At 36.9% G+C, this 27,500-nt stretch overlaps 1 protein-coding gene across 18 annotated transcripts in view; it reads left to right on the top strand.

Annotated features, from left to right (window-relative positions):
- Positions 1–27,500, top strand: part of Arms (Ankyrin repeat-rich membrane spanning) — a 482,767-nt gene that overhangs the window by 434,771 nt on the left and 20,496 nt on the right. For 10 of the 18 annotated variants that reach the window (XM_070133196.1, XM_070133195.1, XM_070133197.1 and 7 more), the window contains 26 exons: positions 8,341–8,559; positions 8,729–8,827; positions 8,998–9,294; positions 9,453–9,644; positions 9,781–9,942; positions 10,160–10,345; positions 10,525–10,657; positions 10,790–10,954; positions 11,101–11,308; positions 11,424–11,570; positions 11,697–11,845; positions 11,968–12,202; positions 12,745–12,967; positions 13,238–13,417; positions 16,362–16,493; positions 16,642–16,743; positions 18,320–18,367; positions 19,807–19,974; positions 20,094–20,176; positions 20,415–20,576; positions 20,688–20,856; positions 21,011–21,136; positions 21,313–21,477; positions 21,764–21,937; positions 22,178–22,388; positions 24,142–24,242. In XM_070133196.1, coding sequence (XP_069989297.1) covers positions 8,350–8,559; positions 8,729–8,827; positions 8,998–9,294; positions 9,453–9,644; positions 9,781–9,942; positions 10,160–10,345; positions 10,525–10,657; positions 10,790–10,954; positions 11,101–11,308; positions 11,424–11,570; positions 11,697–11,845; positions 11,968–12,202; positions 12,745–12,967; positions 13,238–13,417; positions 16,362–16,493; positions 16,642–16,743; positions 18,320–18,367; positions 19,807–19,974; positions 20,094–20,176; positions 20,415–20,576; positions 20,688–20,856; positions 21,011–21,136; positions 21,313–21,477; positions 21,764–21,937; positions 22,178–22,388; positions 24,142–24,242 — 4,227 coding nt within the window. In that variant the 5' untranslated portion in view covers positions 8,341–8,349. Of the gene's footprint in view, positions 1–684; positions 1,987–3,742; positions 3,914–8,340; positions 8,560–8,728; positions 8,828–8,997; positions 9,295–9,452; positions 9,645–9,780; positions 9,943–10,159; positions 10,346–10,524; positions 10,658–10,789; positions 10,955–11,100; positions 11,309–11,423; positions 11,571–11,696; positions 11,846–11,967; positions 12,203–12,744; positions 12,968–13,237; positions 13,418–16,361; positions 16,494–16,641; positions 16,744–18,319; positions 18,368–19,806; positions 19,975–20,093; positions 20,177–20,414; positions 20,577–20,687; positions 20,857–21,010; positions 21,137–21,312; positions 21,478–21,763; positions 21,938–22,177; positions 22,389–24,141; positions 24,243–26,222; positions 27,198–27,500 lie in introns of those variants that run through there. The other 8 variants (XM_070133187.1, XM_070133184.1, XM_070133191.1 and 5 more) reach the window with 5 other exon arrangements.

The raw sequence follows: 27,500 nt of genomic DNA, 5'->3' as shown, positions 1-27,500 counted from the left end.
GCATAGCAATATCAGCATGGCGTAAGGGTACTACTAAATGCAAGATTATGAAGGAGGATACGAAGAGAAAGAGTTATTGGGGGAGGGGCGCAGAGGCCATCCAGCGAGCGTCGTACCTGGCCGGCATCCTATCACGGAGAGGCTTTGGGCCCTTAGGAGTTCCTCCCAAGGATCCCGAGGGCCGGCGGAGGCGAGACGGGCCGCGTTCAATCGTCTCGGGTTCACGTGTCAGCTTGAATTGAGATTGATGGAGTGATTGCATGATTAACCTGGTCATCAGCCAGCAAACATATGGTGCGTGGCGCGGTTTGCTTGTTTGCCAGAGCGCGTTGCTGTCCTTGGTGTGGCGTCCTGTGCTTTGTGTTCATTGTAGACACGATATCTCACCGCAAGTGTGTGTCCGCCCATGTGTTTGTTGGTGGCTTGGGCGTGTCGATTTCTGTCCCTGTCTTCTGTGTCGCCACCAGTGTCTCCACTATTGGTTAGAATGGATTATATCCTCTCTTCTTCCAAAACATAAAGTCCATAAATTCCACAAAAAAGGTTTTAATATAGCGATTTAGATGACTTAGCAAAACTTTTAATCATTATTTGGTATAGCGTTTTTTATAACTATAATCACCCCATTCTCCCCAGATGAACTGCTACTGACAGCCATTTTTGTCTCCCATTCCATATTTTCAGGCCTCCTCGACCCCCTTCCCTAGACAACACCCGTTATTACCAATCATTCCACTTTGCACAATCCATTCTCAGCCTGTGATACTGTGGTCGGGTGCGCCACTGTGTTCTTACCGGAGGAAAATTCCAGTTCCTCTCCGCTCACATCCAGCACCGCATCCTCATCTCCTCGAATTTCCCCTCAACCTCGCGACGGTGAAAGCCACATGGGCGTCACTGTGAGGTCTTCCGTCAGCATTATGTCCCCCACTCTCTTTCAAGACACGTGTAGTGCTGCCTCATCGAGCGTTCTGCCACTGTGTGTCGAGGTCCCTTTGACCCCGTAAGCTAGCCACCAGCATCTTCGAACTGTAATTTGTTGTTGAGCCCGAAATGGCAGAGCGCCTCCATCCCTGCGACGATGAGGCGTCCACACCCCTTCTTAGCACGCCCTTGTCTCTGTCCACCATCACACCAGATCACTTGCCGCCCCGACCCACCACCCCCACCCTCACCGTCACACCGCCTTTCTCTGAAGCCTCACTCTCCACTACCAGCCTGCCTCAGCCGCACATTAACACGACTCCCATCACCAACTCCTTACAAACAGCTGCCACTAGCTCTCTGCCATCGTCATCGACATGCACCAACACCACTTACTGCCTGTCTTCGCCTGTGACGTGTTCCACCAGCTTGCCCTGCACTGTGACAGTATCTGCGGGCATCTCTCAGTCTCTGTCAGATGTTTCTATCTCTTCCACGATGTCCTCGAACTCTCCCTCTGCCACGCCCCTGCTTGTGCCCATGTCCTCTTCCTTTGCACCTGTGATCTACCTCCGTCAAAACACTCCCGAGACCACCCCGGCCGCTTCCCCCGCCGCCTCTCCCACCATCCCCTGCAAGCCCTTCCCCGAACCCTCCCTCCCTTCCGACCCTGCGCCGGGAACAGCCACAACTACCCATTTACAACATGACCCCCTGACGACACCCCCTAACAACTGCGACAGTTCCTTCATCCCTCCCGCGCCTTCGACGGATCCCACTGACTCCTCGGATCCGCTCGACACGGAAACTGGCGACGACGATGGCGATGACGAGGAAGCGAGTAAGAGCGTAGGATGTGTGGGGGGACTAACGCGCAGGGTGACACACCGACCCTCTCTGCTCACCCCTGCACCCGAACAGCACCAACGACGTGCTTCCCTGCTGTCCACGCTCTCCGTGTCACCCAGCACGGGGAGGCGTCCGTCTCTTGTCTCACTGCTGAGCGTCACGCCATCCCTTGCCGCACGCCGTTTCTCCTTCAGCATCGGTGCTCACGCCCGGGTAGGCTGCTGCTGCCCCGTTCCGGCCGCCGCTGTTGGCTCACTAACATGCACCACAGCTGATCAGCTTTCTTATAGACATTATAGATGTTTAATTTTATACAAGACCCCTTTATGAACTGTGCACGGTAGATAAAAACAATATCAAAATTTATCGTTAGTATAGATGAGTTTACCTAAAAATAGTATTCGTTTTCTTTATAGGTAGTGAACTTCGTTTTCTTTGTGGTTTTCCCCTAACTTGAACTTCGATGGCATGTGCCCCACGAGGTCCTCTCCACTTAGAATATAGATCTAAAACATTAATGATTATAACTCGTTGTAAATATAAATGAACCATGTTGTAGTATTGGCTTGCAACCAAATTAGCAGTAGTTGTGTGTGAGCTTTTAATGACATGAACTGCATTTTTTCTTCGCTCCGGGGCTAAGGTATTTACAACTCTCTTTCTCAAATACGACATTTTTGCTCATAGAGTATTCTACTTAGAGATAAAATTGATATTTCCAAATTCTTTTCTTTCCAAAATTTCAAGCATCCCCCTCCCCCTCCCCATTTTAGTCATATATAGGAAGCAGAACTCCCCTCCCTTTAACTGTGGACATCGTTACTAGTAGTTCTTTATTTATCCATTTACTTCACTTTGTTTATCCCTTGATAGCCTCCCCCCCCCATGCCATGCGAGAAGTGTAGGATAGATACGAACAAGAGCCGTAATTACCTCCAGTGTATTTGTAGTGATTTCAGTGTTTCTTTAAGGTCGATCAGCTGTCTTAGATGGTGACAAGTTCCTCGAAGGACGTGTATTTCCCCCCAACACGCTAAAAGACGGGGGAGAATGAACAAAGGAAATAGATGAAAGCGATAATTAGGGGAAAATCTGGACTAAATCGGCGTGGATGAGTTATTAAAGCAACGAGATGGTGTTCCATTTTGAACTAGCGGGCCTGTAAAAGCGAATGCTAACTTCATTACGTTAAAAATATGTTCCACACAGTTTTCAAAGCGTGAGTGCTCTAGTTTTAAGCAGAATAGAGTATTTAAGTGTTTTTTTTTTTTTTTGAGATATAAACACACACACACACACACACACACACACACACACACACACACACACACACACACACACACACACACACACACACACACACACACACACACACACACACACACACACACACACACACACACACACACACACACACATATATATATATATATATATATATATATATATATATATATATATATATATATATATGCCTGTGCTTAAAAATGATAATACATAAATTTTGCGAACTTTGCGAAAATTCCAACTTTTTTGAGACTGTTAAACATATTATAAGTTTTGAGAAAATTTTGATGGGCATATAAATCCTGTTAATGGCACCATCCATAATTAGCGGCCAAGGAAAACTTTTACGCGGAAACTAAAGGCTGCTCTTCCGTTTTCATGGAGAAAAGAGGTGATGTTCTGATTATACGTAAATTACTTCGATATTATTGTGTATTTTGTGTCACTATGCCCTTGGTGTTCGACATATTTCTATTGATTAATATCGATTTACTGAAATTCATTATCATGTTTGCGTTCGCCTCAGGATGTTACCACAATGTTAAAGGAAAGAAAGAAAAAAAAGTTTCGTCTCGTTGCACAACTAATCTTCCAGAACGTAATTAAACGTTAAAAATGAAACTAATATATCAACATTACTCTCAAGTAATCACGAAGAGTCTGATTGTAAAGTAAAAACAAATATCAAAAGACCGATATGCTAACACTGATCGCAATAAAACATGCTAACAACACATGTGCGAGTCGCCGTCGGTTAGACACAGGAACACATTCTTCTGGCGCACGTGGCGAGGAAAGCAGAAATATTGATTTTGTTATTCGTGTGTCGTCACCACCTGTCGCCCAGCTGTCAGTATGTTGATTCGAGTAATTTGAATGTTTTGAAATGAATATTTGGTTAAAGAGTAGTATACATAAAGTAATAAGGTTATGTTATTTATTTCTCTCATGGAGGAAGTAAAACGGACTTTACTACGGAAATGCTCTTGATAGCCTACTATTGTCGAATAGAATATGGTATTGCATAATGGCTTTCACACTGAAGCCGGCCTAATCCTGATATCCTTTCATTCGCCCGCTGCTAAAAGCCTACCCGACGCTTGGGAAACGCCTCCCTGTGCCAGAGGGAATGTGTCAAGGGAACCGAGATCGGCCAAAGGCACCTTCTAGTGTCATTAGTATAACATGGCGACGGTGTCATTCCCCCCTCTAATGCTGGGGATCACGTGATCTTCTTTACGGCTCCAGGTACGATGCTGATGAAGTAATAACACACCCGAGGAGCTGACTCACGTACCCGAACCGGCAGCAACCCGTTGAAATATGAAAGTACCCATTATGTTGATAAAATCAGTCGATAACACTGAGAGATATGGCGTAGTAGTCTCTTTGATGAATCCGATTGTCTGTCCATAGTTTTAAGTCTGTTATATTTGTCTATTTACAGTTATTAACAGCTTCGTTTGACGGAGCATGTTGCACAACGACTATCACGTTACCATTTATAATTTTATATGTAGCTGCAGTTAGATGACAGGAAATGGATATTTATGAATGAAAATATTTTTCTCGCCTTTCGCTATTTGATGCATATATGTCGATAAAATTAAATACAAAATGATGTGAGGTTGCCACAGAATACGAGAAGGCCTACATTCTTTTACAACCAAGGAAGATCATTACTACCAATTCATCAACCTTACTATTTCCGTAAGTAGATTATACTGTAACAATAGATAAAAATAAATGATGGAACGATAAAGCGTATTCCACGCGCCATCAGTAATACCGAAGGACTCCTACTCATTGATACATCATATCGGGGTCCACATATTAGGCAAATATTTAAAAAGGTTGCTTGACACTAGCTATGGGCGTGTATCTTAAAAGACCGGGCTGACAGCGAGGCCATTGAAACGCCACTTCATTGAGTTGCTCTAATGGAACGCAGGTTATGAGTGTTTTTGAACGCGGCTGTGGAGAGCTCTTGGCAAAGTAAAGTAAATATTATCAGATTTACCTGTAATACGCTCGATTCGGTGTTCTCGATGGCAATTTGTTAACACTGTTAGTAATGGTGATAAAGGTGATGATGACGATGATAATGATAATGAATAACCGTTTTAAGGTCTGGTAAATTTTGGATCTATCGCAGCAAATGGACTCGGACACTGTTTTTCTGAAGTTAACCAAGAGAGAAAAAAACTCTAAGAGTGATGTGTAGGGTACTTCATAACGACTCGAGATATCAAAGTGCATTCTCAACGACGCCATCGCGCACAGTCTGTATCAGGGGAGGACAGACAGAGCATCAAAGCCTTTCTTTTTCATCAAGGTGAGCGGTCAGATACGGCTCTCGCACTGCGGTCGCATCTGTTCGTGTGCGCTGTTGCATCAGAAGTGCTGATGAAATGGTAGTTGTACAAAGAAAATTATCACACATTCAGTAGTTAAACAGACATTCATAAGCTTGTGATTTGTTTTATTGTGGGCGCGCGCGCAAACACACACACACACACACACGCGGATGTATACATGTATGTAAGTATGCCTGTGTGTATAAGTATATATATATATAATATATATATATACACATATATACATAGAGGCACACACACACATACATATATACATAGATACACACACACGCACACGCACAATTATGTATATATATATATATATATATATATATATATATATATATATATATATATATGTATGTATGTATGTGTGTGTGTGTGTGTGTGTGATATAGATATATATACAGAGAATATTGCAAATAAACGGGAAAAAATAGGTATATGCATCTAAAATATGCTCGGTGTCTCATTCATACTGGTGTCGATATTACTTTAGGATATTTCATAACAACATGCAATTATCTTTTCAATTAACATTTTCAGTGTCGCAATTGTCACTTCTGGAATGGCATACTATTTGAAAAGCTACAGATTTCCTTTTTGTTTCGATCGCACGGTCTGTTCTCAAAATTCTTTTTCTTAGAGTAATTGCATTCCGTTTTGCTTCAAATAAGAATCTCGAGTGTTTCGCTGAAGAAATTAGACGGGAACGACGCAGATGACTCATTTGACAAAATATATTTATATACATGCATGCTTATATACATACAAACATATATATGTATATATATTTATTTATCTATTTATATATATTTGTATAAATATACATATATATGCATATATATATATATATATATATATATATATATATATGTATATATATATATATACATGTGTGTGTGCGTGTGTGTGTGTGTGTGTATATATATATATATATATATATATATATATATATATATATATATATATGTATATTTATATATGTATATATGATATATATATGTATATACATGACTGTCGATTTATGTATGTATACGTATATGTATAAATATTCTTTTTATTTTGCACAGTATATACAATGGGTACGATATTCATTTGCAATTTTTCCTCGTCAATACATGGTTTAGGGAGACCTTTTCTGTCTTCAGGAGTGCGTGCTGGTTGCCTCTGTGTTTTATGGCACTGAGTGGGCTCGACGTTGTTTTTCAGGCTGTCGCCATTTAGGTAGTGAGGGTTTTTCGATAATCGTGTAATATATATATATATATATATATATATATATATATATATATATATATATATATATATATATATGTATATATATATATATATATATATATATATATATATATAAACACATAGATAGACATACGTATACATACACATACACATATTCATATACAGACAAACACATACATATACATACACATACCCATACCCATACACATACACATACACATACATACATACATACGTACACACATATACACATACATATATACATACATACGTACACACATAAATACATACATACATACATACATACATACATAGAGACACACGCACAGACAAATATACATATATACACATATATATGTATATATGTGTATATATATAATATATATATACACGAGTTTATGTGTTATACCTTTGTGTTGTACCTCCACAAACAATTGTCGACAATTAAAGATTTTGTCATTCTGTTTCATCGATTTTTATAGTGATTTTTTTAGTGGCACAGATACTCCCAGTGCATGAAATCTTGCCGAACAAACCCTATTGGCGAACGACAACTGTGACCCTAGCCCAGGCGTTTGAAATTCCCTCCCTCCGAACCACATCACGCTGGAGTTATGCTCTGTGTTTATGCCATGTCTTATATGTGCACCCTATGTTAGCATCACACGGATAGCCAATTACTCGTGTCCCCTTGCGCTTGCAACCGTGAGCATCTAGCTGTGTACACCCCCTCCCTCTCTCTCCCCCTCCCCTCACCCTCCCCCCCTTGCCAAAGGACCCGCATCAGGAGTCAGAGAAAATTCCCCTCTGTGTGTGCACGAGTCCCTCACCCCCACCCCCCAAAAAAAGGAAATTAGATAGAGTCATCTTCACTCTCTCCGAAGTGCTCACTGGCTCTTCTCTTCCTTTCCCTTTCGGTGTTCAGGTTTTTTTGGTTTCCGACTGCGGTCTAGAATGTTCACATGTTATTGTGAATGGATGATATTCAGATTTTATTTTCGCGCACATACGTTCACATATTATCACGCACATACATATCTTTGCACATGCATTTTAATATATTCATAGAGTGTTCCAGGTTTTATGCATCGTACTTGCGACCATTTTATTTTGTTTCGATTTGGCCGTTTAATTTGTGGCTTATACGCATAGGCATTGCCAGTGATAAAGTCCATTTCTATCACGTCATCAAATGTATGTCTGTAAATTTTGCAAGGATTATTCCCTGCTGGCCGTGAATTTTGGTTTGATTAAGGACTCTTGTTGCTGTAATGTCACTGACCGTATTCTGTAGAATTAGTCTTGACACAATAACAGTAACAGAAAAGCATTGCAAAAATAGACTTTTTCTTTTTCTTTGCAAGATTCAGCGACGGTTCGAAACTTTTTTTTTTAATGTATTTCTGTTGATGGTATATTGCTTTAGTTTCTTATTAACGTAGAACCTTTGTTACCACCATTTATTAATTGATGTATATATATAATTTTATGTTCCAGGACGAACACAGGCTCGCCTTTGCTCTATCCCTTTCAACTCCTACACAGTACTGGTTCACAACACCCTTTTCTCCCTTTCTGATTTCGTTTCTAAAGACGCGTTCAGCTCTCCAGTGGGCGGCGTTGCGGGTTTTCGAGAAACGACTAACGCCTTTCCCCCCCTTGTTTTCTTCCCCTCCTCCAGTCGGACCAGATGGTGTCGCTGAGCTTCAAGTCTCTAGAGTCGTACATCTCGGAGGATAACCTGTCGGGGCTGCAGTCCTTCCTCGCCTCCCGCTCCGTGGTCATCGACGACAAGGACGAGAATGGCTCGACGGCGCTCATCCTGGCGGCCAGCAAGGGCAAGCCGGAGTTCTGCAAGGAGTTGCTGCTGCACGGAGCCGACGTCAACGCCGAGGACAACGTAAGGGCTCATGTCGTAGTCAGATTTTTTTTTTTTTTTTTAAGTGTTCGTGGAGTGATATATCGTTTTATGACTTTACTCTGGCATGATTCAACCCAAAACCAAATCTGTTAAGAATAAATCATATTCAACCAAGATGTGTCTGAAGATGCGTTGATATTCGTCACAGGATCAATGGTCGGCCCTCATTACGGCAGCGAAGGATGGGTATGAGGAGACGGTGGCGACACTCCTCGACAATGGAGCCAACATTAATGCAAAGGACATGGTGAGTTGCAGTGCCAAGAAATCCCTTCGGCCAGGAGGCTTTCATGCCCCTACTTTGTGGGAGGTTTTTCCCTCTACAGTTTTCTATAGTTGGCAAAAGAATAAAACCACAGGTATATGACAATGAAGACCCGTAATGCTCATAGTACCAATCACTGCCATTCTTTTTAGGGCGGGTGGACAGCGCTCATGTGGGCATGTTACAAGGGTCACACGAACCTGGCCAGACTGCTCCTGGCGCGGGGAGCGGACTCGAACACGCAAGGGCAGCACCACATGAGCTCCCTGGTGTGGGCGTCCGGCAGGGGCCACACGGCCATCGTCAGGGAGCTCCTCATACACGGGGCCAAGGTCAACATCGGCGACAAGTTCGGCACGACGCCGCTCATCTGGGCGTGCCGGAAGGGCTACTACGAGATCGCCGAGGAGCTGCTCAAGCACGGAGCCAGCGTGGATGCATCCGGGATGGTGAGGCGGTTATTTGATACTCCTTTTGCTCATTTTAAATCTCATGAACTAAACTTGTAAGAGTTTGAACATATGCAATATCTAGGAAAACATTAGATCGATTGATAGGAAGAAGGACAGTAAAGGAAATATAATAACGCAAATTTTACCCATTGCAGTACTCTTGGACACCATTACTGGTAGCAACAAAGGGCAACTATGTAGATTTGGTGAATCTTCTGCTGGAACATCGGCCCAACCTTAATGCCCTAGATAAGGAAGGTGGCACAGCCCTTACCATAGCTTGCAAGGAAGGTTATACCGAAATTGCAACAGCTCTACTCAATGCTGGAGCCTATGTCAACGTACAGGTATGTAAATATGTTCACTTCTTTAGATTCAGCATATAATTCAAGCTGGTCATATCACACTTTTTCATTACCTTTTCAGTATTAAACCTAGTATCTTAAAAAGGACATTCATAAATATTTCTAATTTTTGTTGCAGGATAGAAACTGTGATTCCAACCTTATTCAAGCAGCAAGAGGAGGCCATAAAGCAGTCGTAGAGGCATTGCTTAAAAAGTATGCAGATGTAGACATGGTAGGGAAGGAAAGGAAAACTGCACTTTATTGGGCTGTTGAGAAGGGTCATACTTCTGTTGTGAAGGTGAGAATTTCGGTTTTGGCATTGGTATTTTCCCATTTGCTGTTTGAAAAGAGTTCACCTATTTTGAAGATAACCTGGTTTTATAAACCATAAGGATCATTAAAATTTCCTTTGTTGTAAAGATAAATGACATTGCTATGTTCTTTATACTGAGAAACTATTTCTAAAAGTTAATGAAAATTAGAGTTGAGGCACCCATATGAAAAATTCTGTACAGGTGTTATTGAGTGCCAACCCAGACTTGGAGCACACCACTAAGGATGGAGACACAGCTCTTCTCAGAGCAGTGAGGACCAAGAATGCAGAGGTGGTGCAGCTGCTGGTAGACAAGAGGGCACGAGTTTCTGTAGCAGATAAAAAAGGAGACACTGCTCTTCACATAGCCATGAGAGGTCGATCTAAGGTACAAAAATATATGTTCACTCCATAGATGGGGGCATTTTTCTTGATATTGTATGTGATATGTTTTCATGTGTTTTTTCTAAAGATATAAAGTATTCAAGTGATAGGCTAACAATAAAAACAATTTTTTTTTTTTGGCTCTCAAGATCTTTACTGACTATATGCTTTACCTATCAACAGAGGATAGTAGAAATTTTATTAAGGAACCCAAAGAACAGTCAACTTTTGTATCGTCCTAATCGTTCTGGTGAGACTCCATACAATATTGACCTGTCAAATCAGAAGACAATCCTTGGGCAGATCTTTGGTGCCCGTAAGTATTTGATCTGTGTGAAGGTGTGTTATGATGAATATCTACAAGGATTATGATAGTAAAATGTATCATGGCACATTTTGTCCATGATTTGATATTTTTTCTTGTTAGTCATACACTTGATTCTTGCAGGTCGTTTGAACACAAATGAGGACAACGAGAACATGTTGGGTTATGACCTCTATTCTTCCTCTATGGCAGATATTCTTAGTGAGCCATCTCTTTCAATGCCTATATCTGTTGGCCTTTATGCTAAATGGGGTTCTGGAAAGTCTTTCCTTATTCGCAAGCTCAAAGGTATGTATAATATTGGCATAATTTCAGTTAGAGTAGATTATTTGTTTTGTCTAGTGTTTCTTTGTCATGATTAGCTGCCATATATATTTCCTTTTTCAGAATTCAGAATTTCATGAGTAACTTAATACATGTTTTTGATGTTGCAGAGGAGATGTGTAGTTTTGCTCGCCAGTGGGTAGAACCTCTATTCCAGTTCTCCCCTTTGGTGGTGCTGGTAGTGGTGCATCTCTCTCTTTTGGTGGGACTCATTGCTGCTGTTCCTACTATTTCATGGGAGATAGGGTTGGCTGCAGGTGGATCAGTGTTCCTCGTCATTACACTCTTCCTTGTGGCAGTCTGGCATGGCTCTAGAAGGTGAGTGACGGGGTGTTTATATACTGATGTTCTGATGATTTTACCTACAAACTTGTGTTATGTATGACTGTTTTTTTGTGGAAATGCATCCAGTAAAATTATGATCTATCAACAGATATGACTGGCATCTATGGTATAGATGGAGTGTTGCATTAGCACATCAAGTGGCAGCCTTTAAGTTAGTTCTTCAGGTAATCTTCTGTTCACCTCCTGGACCACAGTGGAAAGAGTGGAAGGATGGAGTGCAAGCTAGGCCTCTTAAGTAAGGAACACAAAAATTCAAAAATATTCTGCTTGAAATTTAGAGTAATGACTCAAAGAAAAGCATGAAAAAATGAAAAACAGTATATTGCATCAACTAATTAATCCCTGTCTTTCATACACTTAGGTTCATTTTTGCGGAGGGAGCCAAGCCCAGCAGTACAGCAGGGGGTGAAAACTCAGTGGTGCAAATGTTAGGATCTCTCTTTGACATGGTAGAAAAAGAATATGGCATGTTTGCTACCAGATTCTATCGGGCATTTAGACCTAAACCTCGTAAGTACATATTTTTAATGAAAAGTGTTTAAGAAAACTAATCATCTTTTGACATGATCTGATACATGAAGTTATTGACTTACACACATATATAAGTTCGTTTTTTTCTTCTTCTTTTCCAGAGGGTGTATCAGCACCATGGAAATATCGCCGGTTATGCTGTATGCCTTATATTGTTATCTTCTTTGTCACTCTCTTCTGTCTTGTAACAGTATTTGTAATTGGTGGACTCTTTGGGTTCCATGAACAAACATATGACAATACTACTGAATCAAGTATTTCTAAAAGAGATTTAACAGAAGATGAGGATGATGATGCAAGCGGAGAATCTAGTGAAGAAGCCCCATATGTTGACACGTAAGTTTACATAATCTTTTTAGATATTTTATATGTTTCTGTTTGTCTTCTGGTGAAAATATCTATGTCAGTCATTTGCACTGATGGTTTCTCTTATTTGTATCATTGACTGAATGCTATATGATATAAAACTGATAGCTATATACAGAAGGAGAACATTGCTGATGCTACTGAATGCAGTATCAATATCTTGCTTATATTATATCTGCTGATATCAGTTTAGTCCATGAAAACCAACTATAATAACAATATTGGACAAAGAAAGAGATAGAGAGAGCACAAGAGCAAGAGAGGGAGGGGGAAGGGGTGAGGGGGAAAAAAATACAGGAGGGTCCTTCCCTTTCTGCTCTCTCCATCCCTTCCTCCTTCTCTCTGTCGTAGAGAACATTCCATTTTTCACACACAATTATATGCTTTACTGTTTAACTTTCATATACATAGACAATCCAATTTGTTATCATTTTTTACTGGAAGAGGGGGTAAGAAAAGGAGAACCATTTAATATTTCTTTTAACGCATTTCTTTCCTTTTTTCTCGGAAAGGCGACCTTACCATGGCGCTCTCATGAACCCTCTGTTGATCACTTTGGGAGTCTTGGCTGCAGTGGTTGTTGTTGCCAACCTGCACACCCTTGCCAGGATGTTTGGTTCACTCATCTTCTCTCACCGTCGCCACCTCATCCGCCGTGTGGCAAAGCTTGATACCATCAAAGCTGAAGGTTATCTGCAAACCCTCAAGAGTGAGGTCAACCTTATGGTGGAAATGGTTTGTAGTTTTTGTTTTTATGTAGGTTTTATTTGTATTAGTCATGTATTTATTTTTTTTCTTTTATCATTGATATTTTGATTAATTATTTACTGATTGTACACATACTTTATTGCTGAATCTTTTACTTTACTAATATCATTGTTGATGTATCAATAATGCAAACATTTTAAATCAGGATAAAATAGCAAAAAAAAAAATCAGAGTTCAGAATATAATAAAACATATTTTGTTAAATGTAAAAATCATTAAGATTTCTTTATCCAACAGGTGAAGTGCCTAGATGCATTTACGGCGCAGCAAACAAGACTGGTGATTGTGGTGGACGGGTTAGACAGTTGTGAGCAGGAGAAGGTGCTGTCTGTTCTAGATGCAGTACACACACTCTTCACTGACTCCTCAGCTCCTTTCATCATTTTACTTGCCATTGATCCTCACATCATTACCAAAGTAAGTTTTATATATATATATATATATATATATATATATATATATATATATATATATATATATATATATATATATATATATATATATATATATATATATATACACACACATACATACATACATACATACATATACATATACATATATACATACATATACATACATGTACATACATATACATATATACATACATACATATATACATATATACATATATACATATATACATATATATATATATATATATATATATATATATATATATATATATATATATATATATATATTTCTATTTCTATACAAATATCTATCTATATCTATCTATATATAAATCTGAATATGTATAAATGGATATATATATTAACAAATATCTGTATATGTATATATATATATATATATATATATATATATATATATATATATATATATATATATATATATATATATATATATATATATATATATATATATATATATACACACTCATATATATTTGTATTATGGTATGTCTGTACTAGCTTATAGTAGTGTGTATATATTTTTAACTAGGTTTAGTTGTATATTCATCATTTTATCTTTTTCCTCTGTCTGTTTATCTCTGTCTATCAGTCTGTCTCTATATGAGTTAATATAATTCTTCATTATCCCTATTTCATATACTCTTATTTATATTGAATTATAGTATAGAAACATTGTCATTACAATATTCATTATTAGTTGTAGTATTGTAATTGACATTAGTATTAATATTATGATAAACTATGTTCAGTTGTAGAAATGGTAATTGTAAACATTTTCCATAGGATGGTAAATCAGATGGAACTATGTGTAACTTCGGGAATTACCCTTTTTTATGTTTAGATAGGAACGCTGCCTAGATCTCACTGCTTTTATTTTTGTATTTATTATGTTTATTTGTTATTCTTTTATTTATCCAGTACACAGAATTTATAATAAAAATGCTAGTGCTCTTTGCTTTTAGCCACTATGCATGCATGCATTGGTGTGTTTGTTTGGGGAGAATATAATAGAAAATTGGAAGGGAAAAAGTTTATTAACAAAATTTCATTAACTCATTCCAATAAAATTTATGTTCCTATTTCAGTCATTTGTGTGTGTGTGTGTGCATATGTGTGTGTGTGTGCATGTGTGTGTGTGTGTGTGTGTGTGTGTGTGTGTGTGTGTGTGTGTGTGTGTGTGTGTGTGTGTGTGCTTGCGCGCGCGTGTGTGTGCTTGTGTGTTTGTGTGCGTGCATGCATGCATGCATGCATGCTTGTGTGTATGCGTGTGTTTGTGTGTGTGTTTGCATATGTATGTATGAACAGGGTTGTCTATTTTTAAATCACAGTAATGATAACAGATAATATCCTTTTGCCAGAACCATCAGTTGTGCTTTTTGCAGATGAATGTGGCACATTATTTTACTGTAATGTTACAAACTTGTGTAAACCCAATATGAAATTTCAGATGTAATAAACAATTAAAACTTTAAAATATTCTTAGATTTTATAAATATTAAAGTAATAGGGTTTAAATTTCCTTTTCAAAAGACTGTAACTTGAAACTGATTCAGCCTGATGTTGATTCATCACCAAAATCAGATTAGATTGGCATTGTTTGTAAGCATCATCTCCTAACTATATAAGGTACCGCCTTTCACGTGAGGTTCATATTTATTCTCCAGGTTAGTAGTTCTAAGATTTGATTAGTGAATCTCTAACCTATAATAACATTTATGATCTTGTCCATGGCTGGCTTCAGGCTGTGGTAGCCTCCAGGCATCAGAAGGTACAGAGGGTTTTCAGGCTCTTGGTATATACTGTCTAGCTTGGCTATACTCATCTAAAAAAGTAGTAGACTCATACTGTATCAAGCAGATGTGAGGAATGTTCTTGTAGAAGTAGATACCCTACATTTATATCTGTTATTACATACTTTATTCCATGTGAAATATGTAGTGAATCCCAGTTCCTGCCTCCAGCCACCCCCCCACCTCCACAGTAGCAAAATCATAAGAATTGTATTCTGTGTAATTTGATAATAATATTTACTAACAAGGGTAATCACCTGTTTCTGCATGTGCATGATTATATGATCTGCTGTGCTCAGTAATCACAGTGTGTTCCAGATGAAATTAATATTCTTTTGTTAAAAATCATGCATGGAAAGAAACTGAAGTAGATCATCAGTGAAAACAGACAGCCATTTGTAGTTTTTTTTTTCATTTTTCTGTTTGAAGAATATCTGTGTGGATTAAAATACTCTAGTTGTTTATGATGACATAGAATTTAGATGATCCAAACTTCTTACTGCAGTGCTTGGCCAATTTATGACCTAGTTTATGTTATGAATGTCTTTACTTAAAGAGTATTTAGAGGCATTGGCTGTATATGGAGATGGTTTTGAAAAATTATTAATTGAACAAATATTGCAGTTGATACTGATGAGGCCAGAAAAGAAAACTGTGATATATATATATTCATAGAATTGGGTTCAACTTTGAAATTTCATTTTGAATAGATGTAAAGTATTATAATGTATACAGCCTATAGCCTAGATTGAATGCATTTAATACAACAAAATCTGTAATATGTTATGGAAACAGTAGTGTACTAATATTTTATTCTTAGTGTAGTCCTCTGAAATTTTCAGAAGAATGAGTTAAATGCTTTTGATCTGCTAACTTAATAACAGATACATTTTATTTTTAACTTTGCCATGATCAAATAGATGCATGCTTCAGAAGAGATATGAATTTTGATGATTTTTTAATCCACAATAAAATTATCTGATTAATGTATGTAGCAAAACTCCCCATACTTCAGGAAAAGTGTGGTAATTATTTACAGTGAATGTGTGTTGTCAAATCATTTCCTTTTAACACATCATGTAATAAGTCCCCTATAAACTGAGGTAATAATGGACTTCTTTTTCCTCTGACTAGGCTATAGAGCTCCATGTTCATCGGGTATTCAATGAATCTTCCATCAGTGGGCATGACTACCTTAGGAACATTGTCCACCTGCCATTCTACCTGCAGAACTCTGGGCTCCGCAAAGTCAAGCAGGCACAACAGGTAACGTCATATAACTGGACAAAGAGTCATTAAAAATCTCAAAATCATTTGCCTTAAAATCTGTTTGATACACACATAGCTAAGAAGATATATATTCAGACTTCTTCTCTTTTTCTTTTCTTTTTTTTTTTTGATGTTTGATATACAGGCAGCTGAGAAGACCAGGGGGAGATCACAGAGCATGTGGCTAGAGGTAGAGACAGACTCTGTAAGCATTGCCACAACTTCCGCTATGGGTGGCATTAGCCATGTAAGTAGATTTCACATTTCAGCGTTAGAAGTGAAAAGTAGTGTGTTTAAATTTTTATGAATTGTTTATTGTTTAGTGACAGTATTGTTTTATGGTGTATATAGTTTGTCTGAATGTTGAATAAAAAATTTGTATTAGCAGATTAAGATTATTTAAGAGTTAAATTCAAAAATATTGTGGCTTAACTTGATTTTATTTTTCACTGATATGACATTATTAGAGCACCAACTTGTCAAAAGAGAACTGTAGCTGTCATGGTTCTTGACTAACAGACAATTGAATGAATGTTGTTAGGGATCTGGAATAAAAAGTTTTGAAATTATGTGTTCCTGATTACAAATGTGTTAAATCTTTATTATATGAAAAGGCTACTGATATTTGCATTTATACAAACGGGCATACACACACACTCACACACACACAAGTACACATGCACACACATACATGAGCACACACACACACACTCTTACACTTACACTTACACTTCCAGTCACACACATTTACACTTATACTCACACTCATACGCATACTTTCACTTACACACACACTCACACTTTCACTTACACTCTAACTTCCACTTCCACTCCCACTTCCACTTACACTCACAATTTCACACACACTTACTTTTGCTTACACTTACACTCATACTCATACTCACATTCATAATTACATGGACATTTACATGCACATTCTCATTCACACCCACACTTACACTCATACTCATACTCATACACACACTCTCACACACACACACACACACACACACACACACACACACACACACACACACACACACACACACACACACACACACACACACACACACACACACACACACACACACACACACACACACACACACACAAACACAAACACAAACTCAAACAAACACATAGTAGATATACACATACATATACATGTACGTATATGTATACATATATGTATACATATATATATGTATACATATATATATATATATATATATATATATATACATATACATATACATATACATATATAAATATACATACACATACAAATGCATATACATATTTATGCATATACATACCTGCAGACTTTATTGTTTTTAAAAGGTACAGTATTTTCATTTACTTTACTTTACTTTCCTTTTTTTTTTTTTTTTCGAAAAAAAATGTAGACATTGCACTCTTAGAGTAGTAAAGTTAGACTGTATGCATAACCTACCTGTGACCTTGTTTGACTCTCCACCCCGACTCGACTGCTTTGTGCTTCTTAGACCGATAGTATTGTTTGGGATACTCAGTTTCTGGTGTGTTACTTGCTTTAGTGTGGTATTATCCCTTTTACATATATTTGTTAGACTTGCATGCCTACTATTCATTTCATCTACCTTTTCATTATACAGAAAAAGTATTCTCCTCAACCTTTTGCACTCCATTCATTCAGTTATTCTTTTTCATTTCATTCTCTCCACTCCTCTTTACTTTTTTCACTCCATTGATTCAATTATCTATTCCTTTCTCATTTCATTCTGTCCATTCCTCTTGCCTTAACTCTTTTCCCGCCACTTGTTAAGAGTCCTTGATCCCCCCAGATACCGTTAAAACGTGCAATATCCAGCGAAAGCGGATTTAATTTCTCCGTAAGTACCCCTCCTGTATCCCAATGTGTGTCCTCCCATGTCTGTCATTCTTGTGTCTGTGCCCCTGGTCCTTGTCCTCTTGAAACCTCCTTATGGCTTTGTTTATGCAGTTGGTGGTTATGCAGCATATTTGTCTTCAATTATTAAGATATATAATTTATTTTTGTTTTGTTTTTTACTCCATTACAGTACCCATTACCCCTTACAGCTCCTTCTCTTTATGCATTTCCAAACACAGCTTCTTTAGTAATGTATCTTGGTAGAGATTTTATGTTTTACCAAATCATCTTATATTGTGAAATGTCCTCTTATATCCTTACCTCTTCCTTATTCTACCACATTATTCTTGCCTTACATTATATAATCTAAGCCAGGTTTTTGTGTGTGTTTCTTGTTCTTTTCTCTTTCTCCTTCCGTGTCACTTCCCTAACCTTTGTTGATGTCTGTCCTGTTACTATTCTCTTCTGTGTATATTTGTGTTAAGTTTCTTCACACTTCATTAACCACTTTTGTATCAACCATTTGTTTTATCAGTTTTTCTTCTGTTGGATTCATTATTTTTGATTGTTTGAAATTCACTCTACCTTTTATAATCTTATCATTTTTAAACATATCTGTCTTATTTATATATTTTTTTCTCCATTTATTGTTCCAATCTTTGATTTATAACTCTTAAAATACTTCCATAGTGCTTTTGAACATAAATATAGAAGGTAAGCATTCAAAAAAGATTTGTAACAGGGATATTACTCTCTGCTTACATAACACAACTGAAAAAAGGAACATTAATTGAGGTAGATGTTAAAAAGATCTAGCCATTTGCATATGTTTTCTCCAAAATTTCTAGTTCAGTTTTATTATAGTACTGAATAGTGTCAGAGACTTTTTAATGCCACTCATTGTGTTGTTGATACTGCATTGGCTATACTAAAATATAAATTTTATTGATGTTAATAATAACCAGCGCTAAAAAAGTGTAAGCATCAGTCATCTATTACATTTTTGCAAAGATATATTTGTTTTAGTTGAACAGCCAAGGAAATATCTTTACCTACTACTATTGCTGCTGTTATACTTTGTTCATGACTTTTTATATAACCATGAGAGATATAAGCCTCATTTATGGAAAATTGTATAATGAAGCAATTTTGAATATTTATTTAAATTTTATACATTTTGCAAGTAATGCTTGTGATTTGTGTCTTGTCTTGCTTTATTCAGGCCTATAGCTTCAGTCATTACATATGTTCTTTACATATTGCTTTCAGCATTTGCATGATATACTTATACTATATCAGCATATCAGCTGCTTTTCAGCACAAAATATTTACAGTATACCGTGCTTTAGCTTGTGTAGCAATGAACAACCCTCTTTGATTTATGGCCTAGAACACAAGACTTTACAAGCCTCATTATTATTGCTCCCATACCTTTGACAGATTCCTGCTAATCGTCGCATGTCATCAGAGAGCGGTCTAAGTTCCTCCCAGAACCTTAGAAGAAATAACAGCAAGAGTAGCAGGAGAACTCTCAGGCCTTCGGATTCTGTTGCTTCCAGTATAGGCTCTAATCTCAATAGGGTTGGGGGTGCTCAGGATCTAACAAAGGTATATGATTATGTGAATAGTGTGGATAGCATTTTGGAAGTATATGAATTCTCTCATATGCATATGGTAATTTGTCAAATTACTTTTTAATATTTACATGTAACTTTTTTCTCTCTCAGGTGTTATTAACAGATGATTACTTTAGCGATATAAATCCGAGATCAATGCGAAGGTTGATGAATGTTGTGTACATCACTGGCAGGTAAGAAAATTACTATTTCATTAGTTGTCTTTATAGATTGAACACTAAGCATTCTATCCTATTCCACAGACTGGAAAAAAATCAAGTAAAGAATTTATTTATTTATTTATTTATTTTTTACCATCCATGTCTGTAGATTATTTCTTGTACCAATGATTGCAACTTTTTGTCCTCTACATAAAAAGAAGTATTGAACCATTTTTAAGTGTGATAGATGATAGACTGATTTATTCCACAGGTTGTTAAAGGCATTCCACATAGATTTCAACTGGTATCACTTAGCTTCATGGATTAATATTACTGAGCAATGGCCATACCGTGCTTCATGGCTTATCCTGTTCTATGAGGCTAATGAGGACACCCTAGATGATAAGTGTTCTCTCAAGGATCTCTTTGAAAAGTGAGTTGTGAAATCTTTTATAATGCCAGCAAATGTGTCTGCTGTTTTCTTTTTTGTGTATTACTTAAGCCTGAAGGATTTATTAACAAACTCCATGTGTTCGTGTTACAGAATCAAGAACCAGGTTCCAAACTCCAAGGAAGTTGAGCCTCTCTTGGAGATGGACAAAGAGGAAAAGAAATTTGAAATCTTTCTCTCTATGCACAAAAGTTCCTTACATGTATCAGACCTCAAAGTCTTCCTTCCATTCACCATTAACCTGGATCCATTCATTAGAAAGGTATGATAATTTAGCACCTCAAACATTGTCATTTTTTCAATTCTTTGAATTAATGTTATTGATTACTTTTATCACACACAAAAAACTTTACAACCATTAATATTCATATTTTATTTTTCTTGATACTTCTATTAATCTTTGATTGACTTTCCAGGTAATCAAGGAGGATCAGCCACAATTTGATGACATGGGACCACAGTTCACCGCCAATCCTACTAGTCCTTGGTCCTTCCAACAATATGACCCACAGAGTAAAGTTACTACAACTCCAAGAAGACCAGTAAGAGCCTCATTTTTAAGTATATATAGGATTTCTTAGGGAATGTTTATGTTGCTTTGATAAAAAGTACACCTTTTCAGTTTATTTTCTTCACTTATTTAGGATATTGCATTCATTCCAATGATGTCATTCTTTTTCTTTTTACTCCCTACTCACAAATATGTTGATTTATACAGGTAAGAGGTAATCAGAAGAACTCTACAGCCACCATGCCACCCATGAATCCACTCATGTGGGGTTATGGTCCACCATTCCTTCCTTCCATCCAGTCAGCCCCATCAGTTGATTTCAACCCTGTTCCCATGAATATGAACACTGCTTCAAATACTGCCAGTTTACCAGTAAGTCCAAATACATTCAAGTTGGTGTGATTTCAAGTATTTGACTGAATATGTGTTTTAAAGGGTTGTTGCTCAGAAAGTCTTCAATATATTTTTTTGTGCTGTGCTTATGTATGGGTTTGTGAAGTGGTTAGATTGTATTTATAAAATATTTTAAACAAATGTTGATACGGAGTGGAAGAAAAGGAATTTATTAGAATTTATTTACATTTTCAATATAATCTTTTCATATTAATTTTGTTTTCATATCTCTTTTTTTGTTTACTAACTGATGATTTTTCTTCAGCCTGAAGCTGCAGATAAAAAGCTCTCCAGCTTGTCCATTGAAGGTTTGTTTGAGATATTCAGCAAGGTGGAAGGTGTTTCCACAGGCATACTGCCAGCCTACAAAGAAAGATTCATTGAGCATAATATCAATGGAAAAGTTCTGCTGCATTGTGATCTGGATGACCTGAAGAAGGTAAGTAAAAGATCTAGTAGGGATGGGCTTATTTTGAAAGCTGTATAAAGTATGTAGATATTAATAAATCATGAAACAAAGAGATGATTTCCAATAGAAAATAAATAAAAAGATTAGTAAAGAAATATTGATATGGAAATATGATTTCCAGTTTTTCAGTCCCCACCTCAACTCCCCCCCCCCCCCAAAAAAAAAGATAAACATAACATAATCTGATTGTTAAATTTGATCCTATTTTAGGTTTTGCATATGAATTTCGGAGACTGGGAGTTGTTCCGTGTTCTGGTGCTTGGCTTAAGGGAGCGTGAAGCAGATGAGGAGTTTATTGCTAAAAACGTCAGATTCGCTGATACGCACATTCAGCGGAATAATTCTCAGGATCTAGAGGACAACGCAGCTCCGAGTAGTCTGTTGAGCTCTTCCAGTGGTGAAGGTTCTCTCATGCGAAGGGGTAATGTCACCCAGCTCTAGCCATTTGTGCTGTTCGTGTTGGGTAGTGTAATCACCTTTAACATCACCAAACTCATTTCACGAGTCTTGATTGTTTACCAGTGGTACTAACTGGCTCCACTTCTTTGCTGTTTTTTTGTTGGTATCTTGTACAGTGTTGCCATACGCCTTGTTTTTTTGTGTGTGTGTGAGCATCTGTGTTATGTTTACTTCACTGTTTGCACTAGCACTTTGCATTTCTTCTCTATGACATTTCAGTACTCGCAAAAAAAAAAAAAAAAAAAAGGGTATTCTTTATTAAATTTACCTGCAAATTTTTATCTTCTGTTGTTCTGATGTTTATCAATTGAAAGATTATTCCACTCTAAGAAATTTTAACTGCATATTCAAAGTAAATTCCACAGTAAGTTATGGAAACATTTTGTTAATTGTTATATCAGTTGCTGTGAATTTTCTGTCATCCTGCTTCTCTAGCTTGTGAAAATTATTAACCTTACTATTCACAAGTTAACCTAAGATACATACTTAAGAGTAGTTCTATTTAAGTGCAAATGAGATGTGTGAAAGAGCACACGTGCCTCCGCTTGTGATACTTCATTTAGATAATAGGGTTTGAGAGTTCTATCGTTCCTCAATAGTGCAGAATTTTAAACTTCAAATAATAGCTTGAAGAGATTAAAGTGAAGTCAACATGATATTTATATAATCAAATCACCTTGTGGACAATTTTAGTGATTCATCTGTATATTTATCCCTTTCTTCTCTGTGTCTGTAATATACATATATAATGTAATTCTTCTCTCTGTCTGTATATATATATGTAGATAGATACCTTGGTAGACATGCTCATTACCTTTTTGTATGACTTCCTTTCCGTCTTGTACAGTATGTTTTAAGATGTTTTGTCTGTTCAACCAAACGCCCAGAAGCTCAGTTATTTAAGAGCAAACGGAAAGTATTATGAAGTCCAAATGAATAATATATTGCATTTGCTTTGGGTATTATTTCTGGAAGAGAAACTGTAGTGAGATCTACAATATTTTCTAGTCCTGCTCTAATTGTACAGTAGTCTTCCTGTAGATAGGCTTATCTTCCTTTTACATGTATATGCATATTTTTCTACTTTATATATACACAGACTCATGTGATTATTCGTATTATGATCTTTTCTTACTCTATTCTAAAGAATTGAGTTGTAGTTTTCCCTGTTATCTGTAATTACAAAATAAAGGGACCTAAATGCTTCCTTCTTTTCCATTGCCCTGGAGACCTCTGCACTGAGCAACCTTTTTTTCTGTTGGCAGATAGATTATGCACGGGACTGGTAACCTCAGCTTAACTAGCTAACTGTCACTGATACTGATCATTAACATTTATAACTCCCTATTAACTCTTTGTATTATAGTTATTTACTAAGTAATATTTAACAATATTTTAATTTTTTATGTAAGGTTGTGGACGTAAGTGTGCCAATATGTTTAATCGTTAGAAAGTATTAGAGGTGATTGGTTCCCTCATAAGAATGAAAATGGTTGTATATTACTGATTTTTAGACTTGTGACCTGCGACTTCTGACTGGCATTAACTAGTAGAATCTTTTTATTTCATATGTTTACAGTGAATATCATGCAAAGTAAAGTTCTTCTGCTAATAACATACAGATAACCATTTCTTGGAAGTCCTTTGTGGGTTGTCGTTTACCTTTTGTTATGACTGATTTTGACTTTTTCTGACCTCACGTGACTTCCCTTTAGGGTCAAGTCGGGCGTCATCCACCATGAGCAGTAACAAGGACAGAGAAGACCTTCATGGATCAGTGCGAAAAGTTACAAAGCAAAATCTCCTAGCAAAGCAGGTACGTAACGTCGATGTAGTCACCCCTACACAAGGCTGCTACTGCTCCATTTCATCAACCAAGCGTTGTTTACACTGCTTATTTACCTCCAAATTATCTGAGAAAGTAGATCAAGTTCAGCTGGGAGCTCCTCCACCTGGTGGTAGAGAACAAAATGATTTCAAGGACCAAGTAGATCAGAGTGATGCATTTCTATACTAGAGAAAGATTTTATATGATTCTGTAATGGAACTCATCCTACCTATAATTAGTGTTAATTGCCATAGTTTTAGATTGTTGTTTTGCAAGTAATATCCTTGACCTCAGTATTATTTATTATATTGATACTATTCTGTTGATTAATGACAGGGAATGGAGCAGCTCCCTAGTTTTATAGGAAAGACTGTTTTATTGCTCAGTTATTTTGTTGTGTTTCTTGTAGTTACTTGTTTTCATATATTGAAATAATGATATTGTCTGGTAGACATTTTGCAGTTTTTTCTTGTTAAGTAAACTTTTTTGTAAGTGCACCATTTTGTAGTTTCATTTTGTTTAAGGTCCATGTTGAATTTGCAGCATATACAAAGAAACCACTGTGTAATGATATGATTATTCAAGAAAAAATATAAGAAAATATTTGAAATTTTCACTTAGATTTAAGATATCCGAAAATCACCCATGCTGCATATTCTGACAGATCTTAAGTTATTAAAAGTTGCTTTTGGCTAGTAAGCATTGTAGATTGCAGAGTGACTGGCAATTCATCTTCATTAAGGGTTGACAGAATGCTTTTTTCGCTCTTCTATCTGTTTGTTGATATATCCCTGCTAAATTTGCTTTAATGTAAAAGGTCTTGCTGAATCACTGTTCTCCACTACTGTCAGTATTTAATTCTTTTGCATTGTGAATATGGCCTACATTTATGCTGGTTGTTTTTATACTTGCTGTTCATAGTCATAATCTTATATTCTGTGGAAAATTTTCAGCACCTATTTTTCATCTCTGTTTTAATGCAGTTTGCTGCCAGTGCACGTTCTTGAATCAGAGATGAAAATGTCACTTAGATTTATCTGATCTCCCCAAAAATGAAGTATATCCCTTTCCTGTTGCTCTTTCCCTGATTGTTTTCGCAATTCACTCTTGTACCATAATGGAAATGGCCTTATGAATCCAGTCCAGCTTGAATATGATAAGCAAATAGAAAAGTATAAGGAATTTGAAAGAGTCTCAGAGAGAAATGTAACTAAGAGAAGATTTTATGTGATGTTGCATGTTTGCGGATGCACAGATGTGACCAGCCTTGGACATTGGTATTCTGTAAAGAGTGAGACTTCTTAAGCTGCTAAGGATACCTGCAAGCTGGGCATTGTTGCATGTGTTTATTTGCATGGTTTGTTAAGAGTTAAGGCTTGTATATATTTCTGACCAAATGTAGATGCAGTACTCTAATGGGAAATGCTTGGATGTTTATTTGTTTCTGATTAATTCTGAAAGGTGCTTGAATTAACTTATAATTTGGTAAGTCACAAAGAGTTCAACTCATAAATATATATTGACTACATGGTGTACATATTGTACTGATGAATCTGACCATTCCAAAGACTGGCAGAAAAAAAACACTATGCACAAAAGAAATTTATTAGGAGATGAGACTGGTGTATTGTTGTTTTTTATGACATTATGTCAACATGTGTTTTGGCATTCATTATAGAGACTGCATGTGTGGCTTGAAATATTTATGAATTCCTGAAATTTGGTGGTGGTTTGGTCTAACAGAGCTCTGAAATTTTCCCTCTACTTAAGAAAATAAAAAAATACTTATGAGATCTTTTACAACTGCTACACAAAAGTGCCAGTATTTTTTAAGAGAGTAGTATTCTGGAAAATTCTTCATTGGAGACTAGCACAGCATGTTCCTGAACACAAGCTTTCTTGGTGATGGGTAGAAAGAAGATACATAAAACACACACAACTCAAGGGTTTGTTAAACTGGATTTGTAGGCATCGCTCAATGAGGCGTACCAGGCATCCGACACTGAAGAAGATCATCACTTTACACCAGTCAAAGAGAAGCAGCTGTGGGTCTAACAACGGCAGCTGTGACAAGATGAACATCAACACCGGGAGTGGGTCTAATAACCAGAAGCTCTGCTTCAAATGTGTGTTCATGTTTGAAAGTGGTTGTGGTACAAGTATGAAATGCTGCTGTATGAGTGGATTCGACTGCGACGAAACTTCCCAACAAGACGGTAGATTACAAGAGACATCTGAACTGAATTACTAGTTTTGATCTCAATGTACAGTTCACAAGTTAATTATTATATATGTTGTGGTGTTCAATCCCTGTGATGGTGAGCGGACGAGAAGTCAGTCTGGAGGCCAGTGAACTCGACCCCTTTCTTGGACTCCTTGCGAGATACTGCAAGCCACTTGGGTTCTGCACAGACTACAAACGAGGTTCACCTGGGCTCAGCGTGGGACCAGCGTTCATCGTGCTGTATTCTTTTCTGCTGGATTCCTTTTTAAATCCAAATGTTAAGTTCACAAAGATGATGGAAACATCATATTAATAATGTGATAATGAAGTTTATTTACAAAATCCCTTTCTATTTGTGATTGTATAATTTGTATGGGATCATTATTGAAGTCTGGATGCTGAAGCATTTATGTGATTATAAGATTTAATTTTCTAAATCAGTTCACAAGAAGTATTTTCTGAGAAGTGCTGTTTCTGTGTTTGTATTTTGTATGTGAAGCATTGTTTATACCAACTTGTCTGTTGTTACCAATTGTTACCATAATTTTATTCACAATAGCTGTGATATTTGATGTAATTATATCATTCCATACATTCTCATTGTGATTAATATATATTATTTGACTAGTAATTCTGTTTATACTTCAATTTTTTATCCTATTGTTTAGTTTTAGTCAATGAAAATAATGCAATCAATTGAAAATAAAACATTATTAAGAGTTTGTTTTCCTCCAGACTTTGTCCTTAAGGTTTTGAAATAATGATCATATCCACTTACCTTTCTTTACCTTTCACATGGAAAGACAAGCTATGTGAAATGAAGATTAAAAGCTCTAAAAATTAAAAAGTTTGGAAGAAATCCTACTGTGTAACATGCAATGAAATGGGTATAGAGTACCATGTGAAAACATTCTTTCTTAATTTATTCTGGAGTTTCTTTTTTTCTTCTTTTTTTTTCTTTTCTTTTTTTTCTCATTGATTTCTTTATCGTGACAACAAAGTTTGCATTTGTCCAAAGACTA

This window comes from Penaeus vannamei, chromosome 18 (assembly GCF_042767895.1).
Source record: "Penaeus vannamei isolate JL-2024 chromosome 18, ASM4276789v1, whole genome shotgun sequence".
NCBI classification, from domain to species: Eukaryota; Metazoa; Arthropoda; class Malacostraca; order Decapoda; family Penaeidae; genus Penaeus; species Penaeus vannamei.
This window is presented reverse-complemented; position numbering and strand designations above follow the sequence as displayed.